Source organism: Oncorhynchus keta, chromosome 17 (genome assembly GCF_023373465.1).
Source record: "Oncorhynchus keta strain PuntledgeMale-10-30-2019 chromosome 17, Oket_V2, whole genome shotgun sequence".
Classification (NCBI taxonomy): Eukaryota; Metazoa; Chordata; class Actinopteri; order Salmoniformes; family Salmonidae; genus Oncorhynchus; species Oncorhynchus keta.
Window position 1 is genome coordinate 31554546 of NC_068437.1, and position 18485 is coordinate 31573030.

General features: G+C 42.9%; 1 protein-coding gene across 1 annotated transcript in view; it reads left to right on the plus strand.

Annotated features, from left to right (window-relative positions):
• LOC118396267 (SH3 and multiple ankyrin repeat domains protein 3-like) overlaps positions 1 to 18485 on the plus strand; it is a 260761-nt gene that overhangs the window by 108584 nt on the left and 133692 nt on the right. Inside the window, exons 4-7 of the mRNA XM_052467006.1 lie at positions 6024 to 6132; positions 11971 to 12122; positions 12889 to 13056; positions 16400 to 16516. Coding sequence (XP_052322966.1) covers positions 6024 to 6132; positions 11971 to 12122; positions 12889 to 13056; positions 16400 to 16516 — 546 coding nt within the window. The remainder of the gene's footprint in view (positions 1 to 6023; positions 6133 to 11970; positions 12123 to 12888; positions 13057 to 16399; positions 16517 to 18485) is intronic.

Sequence of the window (18485 nt, forward strand, 5' to 3'; positions counted from 1 at the left end):
AACAAACCGTCTCACATGTACATCCTCTCCTGTCATTTTCCTGTGCCAAACAAACCGTCTCACATGTACATCCTCTCCTGTCATTTTCCTGTGCCAAACAAACCGTCTCACATGTACATCCTCTCCTGTCATTTTCCTGTGCCAAACAAACCGTCTCACATGTACATCCTCTCCTGTCATTTTCCTGTGCCAAACAAACCGTCTCACATGTACATCCTCTCCTGTCATTTTCCTGTCCAAACAAACCGTCTCACATGTACATCCTCTCCTGTCATTTTCCTGTGCCAAACAAACCGTCTCACATGTACATCCTCTCCTGTCATTTTCCTGTGCCAAACAAACCGTCTCACATGTACATCCTCTCCTGTCATTTTCCTGTGCCAAACAAACATCCTCTCCTGTCATTTTCACATCTCACATGTACATCCTCTCCTGTCATTTTCCTGTGCCAAACAAACCGTCTCACATGTACATCCTCTCCTGTCATTTTCCTGTGCCAAACAAACCGTCTCACATGTACATCCTCTCATTTTCTGTCAAACCGTCTCATGTTCCTCCTGTCATTTTCCTGTGCCAAACAAACCGTCTCACATGTACATCCTCTCCTGTCATTTTCCTGTGCCAAACAAACCGTCTCACATGTACATCCTCTCCTGTCATTTTCCTGTGCCAAACAAACCGTCTCACATGTACATCCTCTCCTGTCATTTTCCTGTGCCAAACAAACCCTCACATGTACATCCTCTCCTGTCATTTCCTGTGCCAAACAAACCGTCTCACATGTACATCCTCTCCTGTCTCTCCTGTCATTTTCCTGTGCCAAACAAACCGTCTCACATGTACATCCTCTCCTGTCATTTTCCTGTGCCAAACAAACCGTTGTACATCCTCTCCTGTCATTTTCCTGTGCCAAACAAACCGTCTCACATGTACATCCTCTCCTGTCATTTTCCTGTGCCAAACAAACCGTCTCATGTACATCCTCTCCTGTCATTTTCCTGTGCCAAACAAACCGTCTCACATGTACATCCTCTCCTGTCATTTTCCTGTGCCAAACAAACCGTCTCACATGTACATCCTCTCCTGTCATTTTCCTGTGCCAAACAAACCTCACATGTACATCATTTTCCTGTGCCATGTACATCCCTCTCCTGTCATTTTCCTGTGCCAAACAAACCGTCTCACATGTACATCCTCTCCTGTCATTTTCCTGTGCCAAACAAACCGTCTCACATGTACATCCTCTCCTGTCATTTTCCTGTGCCAAACAAACCGTCTCACATGTACATCCTCTCCTGTCATTTTCCTGTGCCAAACAAACCGTCTCACATGTACATCCTCTCCTGTCATTTTCCTGTGCCAAACAAACCGTCTCACATGTACATCCTCTCCTGTCATTTTCCTGTGCCAAACAAACCGTCTCACATGTACATCCTCTCCTGTCATTTTCCTGTGCCAAACAAACCGTCTCACATGTACATCCTCTCCTGTCATTTTCCTGTGCCAAACAAACCGTCTCACATGTACATCCTCTCCTGTCATTTTCCTGTGCCAAACAAACCGTCTCACATGTACATCCTCTCCTGTCATTTTCCTGTGCCAAACAAACCGTCTCACATGTACATCCTCTCCTGTCATTTTACATCCTGTCCTGTCATTTTCAAACAAACCGTCTCACATGTACATCCTCTCCTGTCATTTTCCTGTGCCAAACAAACCGTCTCACATGTACATCCTCTCCTGTCATTTTCCTGTGCCAAACAAACCGTCTCACATGTACATCCTCTCCTGTCATTTTCCTGTGCCAAACAAACCGTCTCACATGTACATCCTCATTTTCCTCCTGTCATTTTCCTGTCATTTTCCTGCCAAACAAACCGTCTCACATGTACATCCTCTCCTGTCATTTTCCTGTGCCAAACAAACCGTCTCACATGTACATCCTCTCCCTGTCATTTTCTGTCCAAACAAACCGTCTCACATGTACATCCTCTCCTGTCATTTTCCTGTGCCAAACAAACCGTCTCACATGTACATCCTCTCCTGTCATTTTCCTGTGCCAAACAAACCGTCTCACATGTACATCCTCTCCTGTCATTTTCCTCCTCTCACATGTACATCCTTTCATTTTCCTGTGCCAAACAAACCGTCTCACATGTACATCCTCTCCTGTCATTTTCCTGTGCCAAACAAACCGTCTCACATGTACATCCTCTCCTGTCATTTTCCTGTGCCAAACAAACCGTCTCACATGTACATCCTCTCCTGTCATTTTCCTGTGCCAAACAAACCGTTGTACATCCTCTCCTGTCATTTTCCTGTGCCAAACAAACCTCTCACATGTACATCCTCTCCTGTCATTTTCCTGTGCCAAACAAACCGTCTCACATGTACATCCTCTCCTGTCATTTTCCTGTGCCAAACAAACCGTCTCACATGTCATTTTCATCCTCTCCTGTCATTTTGTCATTTTCCTGTGCCAAACAAACCGTCTCACATGTACATCCTCTCCTGTCATTTTCCTGTGCCAAACAAACCGTCTCACATGTACATCCTCTCCTGTCATTTTCCTGTGCCAAACAAACCGTCTCACATGTACATCCTCTCCTGTCATTTTCCTGTGCCAAACAAACCGTCTCACATGTACATCCTCTCCTGTCATTTTCCTGTGCCAAACAAACCGTCTCACATGTACATCCTCTCCTGTCATTTTCCTGTGCCAAACAAACCGTCTCACATGTACATCCTCTCCTGTCATTTTCCTGTGCCAAACAAACCGTCTCACATGTACATCCTCTCCTGTCATTTTCCTGTGCCAAACAAACCGTCTCACATGTACATCCTCTCCTGTCATTTTCCTGTGCCAAACAAACCGTCTCACATGTACATCCTCTCCTGTCATTTTCCTGTGCCAAACAAACCGTCTCACATGTACATCCTCTCCTGTCATTTTCCTGTGCCAAACAAACCGTCTCACATGTACATCCTCTCCTGTCATTTTCCTGTGCCAAACAAACCGTCTCACATGTACATCCTCTCCATGTCATCCTTTCATTTTCCTGTGCCAAACAAACCGTCTCACATGTACATCCTCTCCTGTCATTTTCCTGTGCCAAACAAACCGTCTCACATGTACATCCTCTCCTGTCATTTTCCTGTGCCAAACAAACCGTCTCACATGTACATCCTCTCCTGTCATTTTCCTGTGCCAAACAAACCGTCTCACATGTACATCCTCTCCTGTCATTTTCCTGTGCATTTTCAAACAAACCGTCTCACATGTCCTCTCCTGTCATTTTCCTGTGCCATCCTGTACATCCTCTCCTGTCATTTTCCTGTGCCAAACAAACCGTCTCACATGTACATCCTCTCCTGTCATTTTCCTGTGCCAAACAAACCGTCTCACATGTACATCCTCTCCTGTCATTTTCCTGTGCCAAACAAGGCTCCCAGTCATCATTGACAGCGTTTGTATTTCAATAAAGGAGTCTGCGCTGTGGCTGGAACCGCATTGAGCCCCCCCCACTCTCCTGAAGGGAAATGTATACTGTTCCACTTTGTAGTATGATACTCTGTGTGTGTGATGGTGTTCATTAGGATGTGTACTTGAGTAGATTAGTCATAACAAAGCTGTCTCCTCTCCTCTGCACTCAACGGGCAAAATTACACACATTATACGAAACACATTGCTAGCTAAGCATCCCTCTGGCCTTTCTATTAATGCATTTCATAGTACACACGCACAGACTTATCTTCCCACACACGTATGTTTCTGGCAGTCAGAGCTCACTCTTTGTATCCTATCACCATAACAACCACTTATCATATATTCTGAAAAAAGCCAGAGTGAATTTCTCCTCAGTACAGCTGATGATGGTGAGAGGAGCAGTCGGCAGTCATTCTCAGTGCCAATGTGTGTGTGTGTGTGAGTGAGCCAGGGTAGCCAGGTATGGGCGAGAGCGGAGATGTCTCTGAGTAAGGGAGCACGAAAGAGACGTGAAGTTGTGAAGGAGTTAAAGAGAGGGATTTTGGAAGGACGGATATATTTGACGACTTACATGGTGAGTGGCACACGCCTTCTACATGATGTTCCGCTATTTAGCGATGCTGGTCACAGGCAAGGTGTGTGTGGTGTGTGTGTTTTTTCTGCAAGCGTGTGTACAGTATGTCTGTAAAAAATAATCCTTTGTTTGTGTCACTGCACCTTTTTTGTTTGTGTGTGTGTGTGTGTGTGTGTGTGTGTGTGTGTGTGTGTGTGTGTGTGTGTGTGTGTGTGTGTGTGTGTGTGTGTGTGTGTGTGTGTGTGTGTGTGTGTGTGTGTGTGTGTGTGTGTGTGCTGTAGGTTTCAGTGCATGTGGTGGTTATGTAACAAGTGAGGCAGAGAAACCTTGAGAATAGAATATTAATGATATCTCTCTGTTAGCCAGATGGGTTATATCTGAACACAGCTCTCTCCTCTAGCCTCTCTGTTTAATACCATCTCTTTATCTCACAATAAAGATGTGGCAGATACCGTACCAATATAGTCTTGACTACTTCAGATACTGTGTGTTCAAACTGTATTGAATATTTCAGATGCTGTATCAATATTGAATTACCTATTTCCTATTTCTCAATGATGTTAGCTGGATTGAATTTAAAGCTACATCGACAGTGGAATCATTATTTCACAGAAAGCTGTTGTCAGCATATGGAATCTCTCAAGTAACCCAAGGTTTTTAAGTCAGTAGTATTGATTGAGAATATTTTACAGGTTGGTAATTAGGCTAATAGGGATTCGAGTCAGGCTTTGGGATAAATACCATTTACATTCAGTCAATTCAGGAATTAAACAGAAATTCAAATTGAATCACTAAGTAACTGAATTGAAGTGGAAGTTCACATCAACCTTTTATTCAGATTAAAGTATTCAATATGTATTGTCCTTACATAGTACTCTATGGCTGTGGTGTTTTGCTTGCAAACTTCCTTGTTTCAGTAGTACTACAGAAGTAGATAAGTGGGGACCAGATAGATTCTGGTCCAAATCCCTATTTGGGCAGTTCTGTGTGTGGCTGCATGGTGTTATTTTATGAATGAGTTTTCCAGCCTTGTACAGCAGATGCAGATGTGTACGTATCCCAATTCACTCTCTAAACATCTGGGTGAGATAGTCATCTGTCATGGTTGAAACGCTTTACTGCAATGAGCTGAATATCAAGCAAAGGTTACAAAGATAAGGATATCCAAAATTCCCTCTTTGTTGTGAAACTGTAACATAAAAGTGAATATTGGGAGTAAAGACCATACCTCAACTCCTCTGCTTTCAATAACCAGTACATACACCCAATCTACCTCACACCTGTGTGTTTTCCATATTGTGCTGAATTTATTGAATTGAAATGGACTTGACCCCAAACCTAAGTGCTGTTTCCTTTACTTATAATGCACAGTATAGGAACTAGTTGGTAACAGGATAAGGCATGGGTAAGTGGTCTGATCCTTTAAAGAGAAGTGCTATGTCCTGTATTTTGTTCTTGATGAATAGAAAGTTAGTTGTTTGCTGCTTTGGAAGAACAGAGAGATGGAATATTGCGGTCTACCCAACGGTGCCTAATGCACTACTGTATCCACCTAAATCTTCCACTTGGACTGACATGGAACACAAACACACACGGGAGTGTGCTTCAGCTTTCATCTCGCACCTGCATTATTAAACATCTCTATCCACATGAGTGTTACATCACCCAATCACAGCGCTCTCTCTCCCTCTATGTTTTATCTTTCTCTGTATCTCCCTAACTGTCCTTCATTCGCTCTATTTCACTACCTCTCTTCTCTCCCCTCCTTCCCTATCCACTCTATTTCTCCTCCTTTATCTATCTATTTATCGCTCTCTCTTTCTCACTCTCACCCCCTCTCTCAAACTCACTCAAACCGCTCCCCCTCCTCAATATTAAATGCAATTAGATTCGCATGAATTACATTTAAATATGTTTTTAATACTATTTGAATGACATGGACTCTATCTGTCTGTCTCCCAGGCGAACCTGAAGAAGTTTATGGAGTATGTACAGCAGAGGAACATCGAAAAGGTGTCCAAGTTCCTGGAGAAAGGTCTGGACCCCAACTTCCACGACCCTGAATCGGGAGGTGAGGAGACAGTTGCACCTCTAGCATCCAGAAATGATAGAATCAAAGAGACATGCAGAGTTAATTTAGATCGAACAAAACAGTGCTACAATATGTGAATAAAAACATGCTCATTGATGAGATAATAATTAGGTGGGTTCTTACATTTGCACAAGTGTGGATTATACACGTGTGATAATTTTTTTGTTGCATAGCCCACTCCCCCTGAGACACAGCCATTCTTGATGGTGACCCTGGAGCAATTAGGGTTAACTACCTTGCTCAAGGACACATCAACAGATTTCTCACCTAGGCGGCTCGAGGTTTCAAAATAGGAACCCACAGTTACTGGCCCAACTCAACCACTAGGCTACCTGCCGCTGGGTGCTAACAACTTCCCTGCAGATGTCACTGATTCCTGGCGAGAGAACAAACAATGGTTAGCTGAGCCACAGTACTATTTGACCAGGTGAATCCAGCTGAAAGCTATGATCCCTTATTGATGTCACTTATTAAATCCACTTCAATCAGTTTAGATGAATGGGAGGATACAGGTTAAAGAAGGATTTTTAAGCCTTGAGTATTGAGACATATTTTGTATGCGTGCCATTCCAAGGGTGAATGGGCAAGAAAAAATATTTAAGTGCCTTTGAACAGGTAGTAGTTGGCAGGCTCACTGGTTTGAGTGGGTCAATAATTTTTTCACGCTCAACAGTTTCCCGTGTGTGTCAAGCAGAGGCGGTCAGTGCCGTTTAAGATGAGAGGAAAATGTATTTTCCATGAGCATGGCCTTATTTCTAATATAGCATATTGGATGATTCTCATTCATAAAGATGGTGCGAAGAACATGGCTGACGTTTTACATTCTCCCAGCCAATTGTGCAATTCTGTATTTTTTTTTGGCGCTTTGTGTAACTTTAAAAAAAAACTTATTGTGTACATAATTTTGCTGCTACCATATCTTATGACCGAAAATAACTTCTGGACATCAGAGAAGTGAATACTCAACAAGAACTGCAAGAAACTTCTTCCTTTAACGAGTCCGACGAGAAGGATATCCTGCTTTCAATGGAACAGGCCCAGATCCACGTCTTTTGCGTGAAACAAAGACATTGGAAAATGGGACGCAGATTGGGGATCCTTCTGAGAATCCGGAGGCGAGCGAGAACTCCCAATGCCTTCCATTCTTCTTGCTAACGTGCAATCGTTGGAAAATAAAATTGATGACCTACTATTAAAATGATCCTACCAACGAGACATAAAAAACTGTAACAGCTTATGTTTCACCGAGACGTGGCTGAACGAAGAAACGGACAATATAGAGCAGGCGGGATTTTTCATGCACCGGCAGATCAGAGATGTTACCTCTGGTAAGACAAGGGGTGTGAGTGTGAGTCTTTTTGTCAATAACAGCTGGTGTGCGGTCTCTAATATTATAAGTCTCGAGGTATTGCTCGCCTGAGGTAGAGTACCTTATGATTAGCTGTTGATTACACTACCTAACAAAATAGTTCTCATCTGTATTATTCTTAGCCGTCTATTTACCACAACAAAGTGAAGCTGGCACTAACATGCTGACCAGACCAGACACGTGGCGTGCGTGAGCATCGCAAAATAAATGTAGAAATCCATGTTATTCAATTATTTCACCCACACTGCTTGTGCGCGTCAACGAACGTCTGCGATGCCAAGGGCTAAAATAGAACACCTTTCTATTTCTGATGCAGATCGCGCTGAAAGTTCTGCCTCTCCCATCTCCTCATTGGTTTATAGAAGCAGGTACCCACATGCCATCTCCTCATTGGTTATACCCACGTGGGTGTTTGAAAGACGAACTGTTTTGCTGGTCGTCGTGATAATACTATTAAAGTTTAGATCCCAATCACCATATAAGTTCAAAGATGAAAAAGCCTGTAGGGAGGAGAGATGACTAGAAACGATTCGGTTGGCCGTTTTATGTGTGGATTAATTGTCGGAGTAGAGGACCTTGTGCATTTCAGGTAAAATAACAACTCAATGTTTATATCCCAGAACAAATTAGCTAGCAGCAGCAAGCTAGCTAAATAGGACAAATTAGCTAGCAAGTGCAAGCTTACTAGCTAAATTGCCATACATGTTTAATGCTTTTCGACCTGTCCCCAAATGAATGTCATTGGTTCAGAGTTTGTTTTGATATTTTAACCTGCGTATTGTGATCACGTTTGGTGTAGGGGGACAAAATAAATGTATGCACGATAGCGCACGATTGCACATGCGCGCAGCCGGTTTGGGTTCCGTGTAAGACCGCTCTCAACCAACTAAGGCCATAAGCAAAGAAGAAAATGCTCACCCAGACGCAGGCAAACTTAAATCAGTTTTACCAAATTTTTACCAGCATGTCACATGTGCAACCGGAAAAGAAATTCTAGACTCCCTTTACTCCACACACAGAGATGCATACAAAGCTCTCCCCCGCCCTCCATTTGGCAAATCTGACCACAATTCTATCTGACCATAATTATATCCTCCTAATTCCTGATTCCTGCTTACAAGCAAAAACTGAAGCAGGAAGCACCAGTGACTTTGTTTTGCTATTCATCCAATGGCATTGAGGAATACACCAACTCGGTCATCGGCTTCATCAAAAAGTGCATCGATGACGTCGTCCCCACAGTGACTATACGTACATATCCCAACCAGAAGCCATGGATCTGCCGCTTTCATGGAGCGGGAGACTAATCTGGACACTTATAAGAAATTCCGCTATGCCCTCAGACGAACCATCAAACAAGTGTCAATACAGGATTAAGATTGAATCCTACTATACCGGCACTGACGCTCTTCGGATGTGGCAGGGCTTGAAAACTATTAGACTACAAAGGGAAACCCAGACGCAAGCTGCCCAGTAACGCGAGCCTACCAGACAAACTACAGTGCCTTGTGAAAGTATTCGGCCCCCTTGAACTTTGCGACCTTTTGCCACATTTCAGGCTTCAAACATAAAGATATAAAACTGTATTTTTTTGTGAAGAATCAACAACAAGTGGGACACAATCATGAAGTGGTACGACATTTATTGGATATTTCAAACTTTTTTAACAAATCAAAAACTGAAAAATTGGGCGAAATGTGGCAAAAGGTCGCAAAGTTCAAGGGGGCCGAATACTTTCGCTAGGCACTGTAAATGCCTTTTATGCTCTCTTCAAGGCAAGCAACACTGAAGCATGCACGAGAGCACCAGCTGTTCTGGATGACTGTGTTCACAAAACCGCTGTGCCAGACGGATTACCAGGATGTGTACTCAAAGCATGCGCGGACCAACTGTCAAAAGCCTTCACTGACAATTTCAACCTCTCCCTGACCGAGTCTGTAATACCTACATGTTTCAAGCAGACCACCATAGTCCCTGTGCCCAAGGTCACCTGCCTAAATGATTACTGCCCCGTGGCACTCACGTCAGTAGCCATGAAGTGTTTTGAAAGGCTGGTCATGGCTAACATCAACAGCATCCTCACAGACACCCTAGACCCACTCCAATTCTCATACCGCCCCAACAGATCCACAGATGACGCAATCTCAATCGAGATTGGAGGACGTCCTCCGGAAGTTGTCATAATTAGTTTGTAAGTCTATGGAAAGGGGTGAGGACCATGAGCCTCCTAGGTTTTGGATTGAAGTCAATGTACCCAGAGGTGGACGGAAGCTAGCTGTACTCCGGCTATGCCATGGTGCTACCCTACAGAGGGCTGTTGAGGCTACTGTAGACTTTCTTGGCAAAGAATGTGTGATTTCATCAGTTATTTGGTGACGTGATTATATTTAGTATAGTTTTATCTAAAAACTATACATTTTTTAATGTTCTACAATTTACATTTTTATGAAATTCACTGAGGATGATGGCCCTCCCCTTCCTCCTCTGAGGAGCCTCCACTGGTATCAAAAATTGTCCACCACCCAAAGGAAATCCAGCCAACTTGACACAACTGTGGGAAGTATTGCAGTTAACATGGGCCAGCATACCTGTGGAATGCTTTCAACACCTTGTAGAGTCCATGCCCCGACGAATTGAGGCTGTTCTGAGGGCAAAAGGAGGTGCAACTCATAATTAGGGAGGTGTTACTAATGTGTTGTACACTCAGTGTATGTTCCACAGTATTAAGAGAGTAGATATTATTGGGATACTGCTAGTACATTCAGACACACAGTATCAAAACAGCTATCGTCCAATCAGGAATTTACTCCCCACCGAGGTTCCTGTTCTACTGATTGAACTTCCTGAGGATACTTATTATCAGTGTTATTATTAAAGAGAGGGAGAGAGAGATACAGAGATAGACGGACAGATGCAGAGACTGACAGACAGAAATAGACAGACAGATTGACTGTTCCGGAAATATTCACAGACAGACAGACAGACAGATACAGTGATAGAGAGACAGACAGACATAGATAACGAGTGCTGTGATTGTTCGGGTTGGCTGCCCACTGAGTGATATCCATCTGGCCCTCTCTGCCACATCTCAATGCATGCTGGGTAAAGATGGATTATTTTTCATGCTAATCTCCTCATGTTTATGCAAATGTTTGTGCAGTCATTTGTTGAGAGCCTCCAATGGGGTGACCTCTGAGAGAGAGAGACGAGATGTTTACTGTTAATTTTTGTTGTTTTTCACTTTATATATTCACTTTGTATGTTGTCTACCTCACTTGCTTTGGCAATGTTAACACATGTTTCCCATGCCAATAAAGCCCTTGAATTTAATTGAATTGAGAGAGAGAGAGAGAGAGAGAGAGAGAGAGAGAGAGAGAGAGAGAGAGAGAGAGAGAGAGAGAGAGAGAGAGAGAGAGAGAGAGAGAGAGAGAGAGAGAGACAGACAGACAGACAGAGACAGACAGACAGACAGACAGACAGACAGACAGACAGACAGACAGACAGACAGAATTTAATTGAATTGACAGAGACAGAGACAGACAGACAGAGAGACAGACAGAGACAGAGACAGACAGACAGACAGACAGACAGACAGACAGACAGACAGACAGACAGACAGACAGACAGACAGACAGACAGACAGACAGACAGACAGACAGACAGACAGACAGACAGACAGACAGACAGACAGACAGACAGACAGACAGACAGACAGACAGACAGACAGACAAAACAAACAACATTTTTGTTCATTTGGTTCTAAATGTTAGTTTTGTTGTGTCTATGTGTGCACATGTTTGTGAATATACTAAACCCACAGTTCATCCCAAGCACCGTCTTTGATGAAGAGGAAACTACATTTAAAATAATGAGATTGATGGCTTCTAACGCCTTAATCACACCGACAGCGTCATTGCGCAAAATGCTACGCAACGCAGCGTTCCATTGGAAATGAATTTACTTCTGGTGTACCAAAATGCAATGATGCTGTCGGTGTGATCGAGGCGTTAGTGTTAAGTTGCATCATCATCATCAAACAAACACACACACATACACATACACACACAGATTGTTTGCTAACCCCGACACTCTTATCTGGTTTTGGTAAACACAAACTCCATCATGTTTATCACAAATTCATTTCACTGATGAGGCTCTCAAATGCACAATATTTGTCTTCTTAAATGAATCACTTGAAATTGATGAGAGTGGATTCATCTGGAAATGGAACTAGTATTTTATTCACCCTGCCTTTATCACTCTAATCAGAGACATTTAAAGGGATAGGCCTTCTCATACAAATGCTTTGATTCATTTAAATACTAACAGTTAAAGTCAACCCTAATGCTGAATGCATGCTTCTGTCTCAGTACTATGCAGAATGTACACTGAAAAGGCTGTCCTGTTATATATTAAACCTAGTTCCTCTCTACCCCTGTGTGCTGTAGAATGTCCTCTGACCATGGCGTCTCAGCTGGAGGGCTGTGCAGACCTCATCAAGGTGCTGAAGAGTGGAGGAGCTCACCTGGACTTCAGGACCCGAGACGGCATCACTGCACTGCACAAGGCTGTCCGCACCAAGAACCATACAGCCCTCATAGTGAGTACACACACGTACAAACACACGCACACACTTCTTTTTCTATCCTCGAGTGGACCTAAAATTGATTTCCATTCAAAATCCTATGTTCCCTAACCCTTAACCCTAATTGTAACCCTAAGCCTAATTGTAACCCTAACCCTAAATCTAACCCCTAAGCTAAAATAGCCTTTGTGCGAAACTGGGAAATGTCCCTCGAGGAGAATGTTCCTAGACTTTTGGGGATTGCAGGTCACCAGAAAGATAGAACTAGACCACACACACACACTCACTCACTTTCTGCTTGTCATAAGTAAGAGTCTGACTCACATGATTTCCTCAGTGTGTATGTGGGTGCTAAGTACTCTCTTCCGAGACCTGACTGAAAAGATGCTTTTATTCAATGGGCTTCTTGTGCCCTCCCTGGCTCACTGGGTTTTCATCTGCTTTGAGGAGGTTAGGTTGTTGTCTTTAATGAGTAGGCGTGTGCTCAGTGAATGGATGTGTATCATTACTGAATGCCTCTGATATGACTCATCATTGTTCTCATCCTGAGAGCTATAGCTGTAGTGCAGAAAAACCCATCATCTTAATGGACTACTCTATGTCCCTCTTTTTGATCTACATGAGTGGAGAAGCCTATGATAGAAAAATGTAGATCCCACAAAGGAAATGGATAGTGTTTTCATACACGGGTTTTCATAGCTTCTGTTGGGCTTGAAGTGAGTGTGTGCATTGTGTGTGTGTGTTCTCTAACTTTCCTTCTCGTTCACTTTCTCTCTGCCAGACGTTGCTGGACCTGGGTGCGTCTCCTGATTATAAGGACAGTCGGGGGTTAAGTCCGCTCTATCACAGCTCTATGGTAGGAGGAGACCCCTACTGCTGTGAACTTCTGCTCCACGACCACGCTCAGGTGGGCTGTGTGGACGAGAACGGTTGGCAAGAGACACACCAGGTAAACACACACAGACGCACCTGCCCGCAGTTGCTAATAACCCATATGGTAGAAAAATGACAAGATTATGTTTTAATACTGTTTATGCATCAAATAAGGTTCCTCAGTACTGTCTCATCTGTGTGTGGGACTTGGCGCTGGGGGCTTGGCGCTTGGCGCTGGCAATTGATTTATGATGGCTTGGTGATAGAACCTACAGCCTGCTTGCCATAGGTTGAGTTGGTGTTTGTGTATTATGAGGTACCAGGGAGGAGATGTCTCTGTTGTGGACGGTTGATGGGAGGAACCTTGACTTAGGGGCTAAACCATGATTTCTATACAATTGGAACAGTTGTCACAGCAAATGCTATCTGGCTGGGGGATACTCCTTTCTCACATACAAATCCTAACCTTTTGACCCATTCCAGACATTTGTTGTTTGTCATGAACATTCAGGAGGATGTATGTTGCTATAAAGAGCTATACCCCAAATCTACTCGTTGGGCTCTCAACGATTTACCAGCTCCATTATTGCAATTGTACTCAATAATAAAGATTGATTGTTTGAAGAAATTACAAAGTCGTTCTCACTTGGTTAGAATTTCCACCACACCCATCCACAAATGCCTAACTATATGTGATAAAGTGAAAATCTGAATCCTGCACCCGACCCTAACCTGCTAGTCATCATTGATTATGTTATTTTCCCACCAGTCTGATTTAGTGCCTGGTCTTGTCCACAAACAGTATGTAAGTACGTGTTCCTGAGCGTCTTATCTTTCAGTGATGGGGTCATAATATTTTGTCACTTAAATCATTCAAAAGATAGAGAAACATTTGTAGGAAGAAACAGAAGAAGCTCTGTTAATTACAACCGCATCTAGCAGCTACCGGTTCTATGAACCACCCCATCTCGCGATGCCATTTTCAAACCACATGGGTTTGCGAACTCTAGATTGGGAAACTCTGAGTTAGGCCCTAAAGTTTAGGCTTACGCACTAATGGCAGATAAAAGTAAACCACACAATATTTCATGTCCCTAAACCCAACCAACCAACCCAATGGATTGCAGGTTATGAGTCAACCTGCTCATCACACACAAACACACACGGATACACACAGACACACACACGGACACACACACACACACACACACACACACACACACACATACAGAGAGAGACTGCTCTTCCCAGACATAGACACTACTGTAGATCCAGACTGACATTTTGAGGAAACCTTCCGTTGATTAGGAAGAAAATGTAGCGGAAGAGCAAAGCGGAACAAGTACAGTATTAATTTCCTAATTGGATGGGGCACCAAAGCACTGCAGACTTCATAAGGTTTTAAATGGAGGGAACCACTACAGGGCTTGATAAAACTCTGCAGACCCTGTCATTATATAAACCATAAAGAACTGGAGCACTAGAACTCAGTCAACAGTACTGTGTCCACAGTGCTCTACTGTTCCCACCACTCTCTCTTCTACTCTACTCTCCACACCAGCATGTCTGGAGACATCCATGGTAATCCCCCCACCTGCTTGCCCTGTTCTTCCCTGCCACCATCTTCAGAGCACAGCCACCACAGAACTCAATGCAGGGTTAGCCTGGAGGCTATGAGACCTACAGTATAATCAGGCTAAACCAGGTGTTCCCAAACTTTTTTGTCATGCGACCCCATTTTGATATCCAAGCATTGTCATGACCCCTCCATGTAAAAAAAAAAGTGATGTAATCAATGGCCAATGTTTACTTTTTAATTTGGGGCTATGACAGTCTATAACAAATCAGTCTGAAAGTACTTTCACAGTAGGCTATCTCAATCTGAAGGAAGAATGGTCTGAGGTGACTGAAATGGATCAGAAAGGTATTGGGAAGTTCAAAACATCATCAGGCAATACTTTTTACATGATCTTCTGTGTAGAAAAGAACAACGTCATTGATGATGTTCTTTTCCCCCCAGTCTGATTTAGAGCCCGGTCTTGTCCTCTCTATTCTATGCATTATAGAGCATTACAGAAAACCAGTGGTGGAAAAAGTAACCAATTGTCAAACTTGAGTAAAAGTAAAGAGACCTTTGTAGAAAATGGCTCAAGTAAAATTAAAAGTCTAAAAATATTTGTTTTTAAATATACTTAAGTATCAAAAGTAAGTCAAATTGCAAAAATATACGTAAGTATCAAAAGTAAAGGTATAAATAATTTCAAATTCCTTATATTAAGCAAAACAAAAGGCTCAATGTTCTTGTTTTTAAATTTACAGATAGCCAGGGGCACACTCCAACACTCAGACATAATTTACAAACTAAGCATTTGTGCTTAGTGAGTCCTCCAGATCAGAGGCAGTGAATTGAAGTGAGTGAATTGGACCACTTTCCTCTCCTGCTAAGCATTGAAAATGTAACGTGTACTTTTTTATGTCATTGAAAATGTATGGAGTTAAAAGTACATTATTTTCTTTAGGATACATTCCTAAAGAAGTAAAAGTAAAAGTAGTCAATTAAAAGTAAAAGCAGCCAATTAAAAGTAAAAGCAGCCAAAAATATAAATAGTAAAGTACAGATACCAAAAAAAAAACGACTTAGTTAGTATTTTTACTTAAGTACTTGACACCACTGCAGAAAACATATAGTGTGCCTGAGAGTCTTATCTTTCAGTGATGGGGTTATAATATTTGTAGCTTAAAACGTTCAAAAGATTTGTAGGAAGAAAACAGAGACTGCTTTTCCGAGTTTCTCTCGTGACCTCAAATTTAAATCAGGTGACCCCACATGAAGTCGCTAGTTTGGGATACTCTGGACTGAACTGACAGCTGCTGGTAAAATAAAGAGAGATGCCAAAGGAGTGTGCGAGAAAGAGTGTGTATTTCGAGAGGGGAACTCTCACCCAGTTTGAATGGGTTGGAGAGAAAGCCAGCACTAAAACTGAACCTACAGGCCAACTTTCCAGAGCCCTCCATTACTATACTCCAATCAATTACCTTCCCTCTCCCCCCATGGTATTAGTATTCAGTGTGCGTGTGCGTGTGTGTGCGTGTGCGTGCGTGTGTGTGTGTGTGTGTGTGTGTGTGTGTGTGTGTGTGTGTGTGTGTGTGTGTGTGTGTGTGTGTGTGTGTGTGTGTGTGTGTGTGTGTGTGTGTGTGTGTGTGTGTGTGTGTGTGTGTGTGTGTGTGTGTGTGAGAGAGAGATAGAGACAAGACAAAACAGAGAGGGAACAACAATTATAGTGCATGTGGGGGAGAGACAAAGAGAAGAAAACAGAGAAACGAAACTGTCTTTCTCCAATATCACACAGTGTATTATATCTCAATCACCCAAAATACCTCAATAACCCAAACTGGCATCCATGCGTCTCCACATACAGGCATGCCGTCATGGTCATGTTCAGCACTTGGAGCACCTGCTGTTTTACGGAGCCGACATGACTGCTCAGAACGCCTCTGGAAACACCGCCCTTCACGTCTGTGCCCTCTACAACCAGGTAACACACTGTATGGTGCATATTGGCGGGGAGTGTTGTGTGTGTGGGTAAGTAGTGGTGTAGAGGAGTTTGATAAATATGTGTGTGTGTGAGTGTGAATGCATCTGTGTGTTAAAGCTGCAATTTGAAACGTTGCTATTACTTACTCTGTCAATATGTCCACGCAGGCAGTGTCTTGCTGCTTGAAGACTTTTGAGTGGACAGACTGGCAAACTGAATGTAACTGATTACAAAAAAAACTACCTGTAGTCCTTTCGGTTACCAGAATTGTTTTTGTGACATTACTGAAACTTTTGAAAAACTAGATGATTACTTGTAGAATAACTAATAAATTAAAATCAAATCCAATTTTATTTGTCACATGTACCGAGTACATCCGTGTAAATATATTACTTACAAGCCCTTAACCAACAATGCAGTTTTAAGAAAGTAGAGTGATAGAATTATAAATAGAGAAAATATTTACTAAATAAACTAGTAAAAAATGTAATTTAAAAAATAACAAATAAAATAACAATAATGAGGCTATATACAGGGGGTACGGTACCGAGTCAATGTGACGGTCAGATCACGGTCCTCTCTGACTAGAGTGAAGCCGGCCGGCTCCACTTCTCTGTCCGGGACTCTGTCATCCAGCCAAGTCTCAGTAAATGCCAGTAAACAGGCCTCCCAATATTCGTGTTGTCAGCGAATCTGCACTTCCAACTCATCTGCTTTCCCCCTCAGTGACTGGGCATTAATCAGCAAGGTGGTGGGTAAGGGGAGTTTGTTCTTAATTTTTTTAAGTCTTTGTCTGATGCCCCCGCGTTTTCCACGTTTGCATTTGGGTTTGTGATCCACTCGCAGACAATCAGGTATTAGATGGGCCATTGGGATATCCATCGCGTTTGTATTTGAGTTGCATTGTAGTAATTGGATTCCGCTGCCAGCAGCGTTTTCATGATTTAGTCTGTTCGTAGCGGGTATGTACACGATCAACAAGATCAGTCCAACACCCCACCACTGTAAATCCATGGTTGGCAGAATGTTTGTTAACAAAGTGTACAAATTAAAAACATAAGATAACGTCACACACACTGCAGGTCGCAACAGAGACTCGGTCAAGGAGAAGTTGAAAATGTCAGTGAAGACACTTCCCAATTGGTTCACGCATGCTCCGTCTGGCCCCTCGGCCTTGGGAATGTTGACCTGTTTTAAGGTCTTGCTCACATTGGCTACATAGAGCATGATCACACCGGAACAGCTGGTGCTCTCATGCATGCTTCAGTGTTGCTTCTCCAAAGCAAGCATAAAAGGTATTTAGCCCATCTGGTAGGCTCGCGTCACTGGGAAGCTCGCGTCTGAGTTTCCCTTTGTGGTCCGTAATAGTTTGCAGGCCCTGCCACATCTGACGAGCGTCAGAGCTGGTGTAGTATGATTCATTCTTAATCCTGTATTGACGCTTTGCCTGTTTGATTGTTTGTCTGAGGGCATAGCAAAGACTATCTTATAATCGTCCGGATTAGTGTCCCGCTCCATGAAAGTGGCAGCTCCAGCCTTTAGCTCGGTGCGGATGTTGCCTGTAATCCATGGCTTCTTTTTGGGGTATGTACATACGGTCACTGTGGGGATGACGTCATCAATGCACTTATTGATGAAGCCGGTGACTGAGGTGGTTTATTCTTCAATGCCATTGGATGAATCCCAGAACATATTCCAGTCTGTGCTAGCAAAACAGTCCTGTAGTCCTGAACTTTGTACACATCTCTGTGTGTGGAGTAAAGGTGGTCTAGAGTTTTTCTTCCTCTGGCTGCACATGTGACATGCTGTTATAAATGATGTAAAACTGATTTAAGTTTGCCTGCATTAAAGTCTAGGAGCACCACTTCTGCATGAGCATTTTCTTGTTTGCTCATGGCATTATACAGCTTATTGGCTGTGGTCTTAGTACCAGCATCAGTTTGTGGTGGTAAATAGACGGCTATGAAAA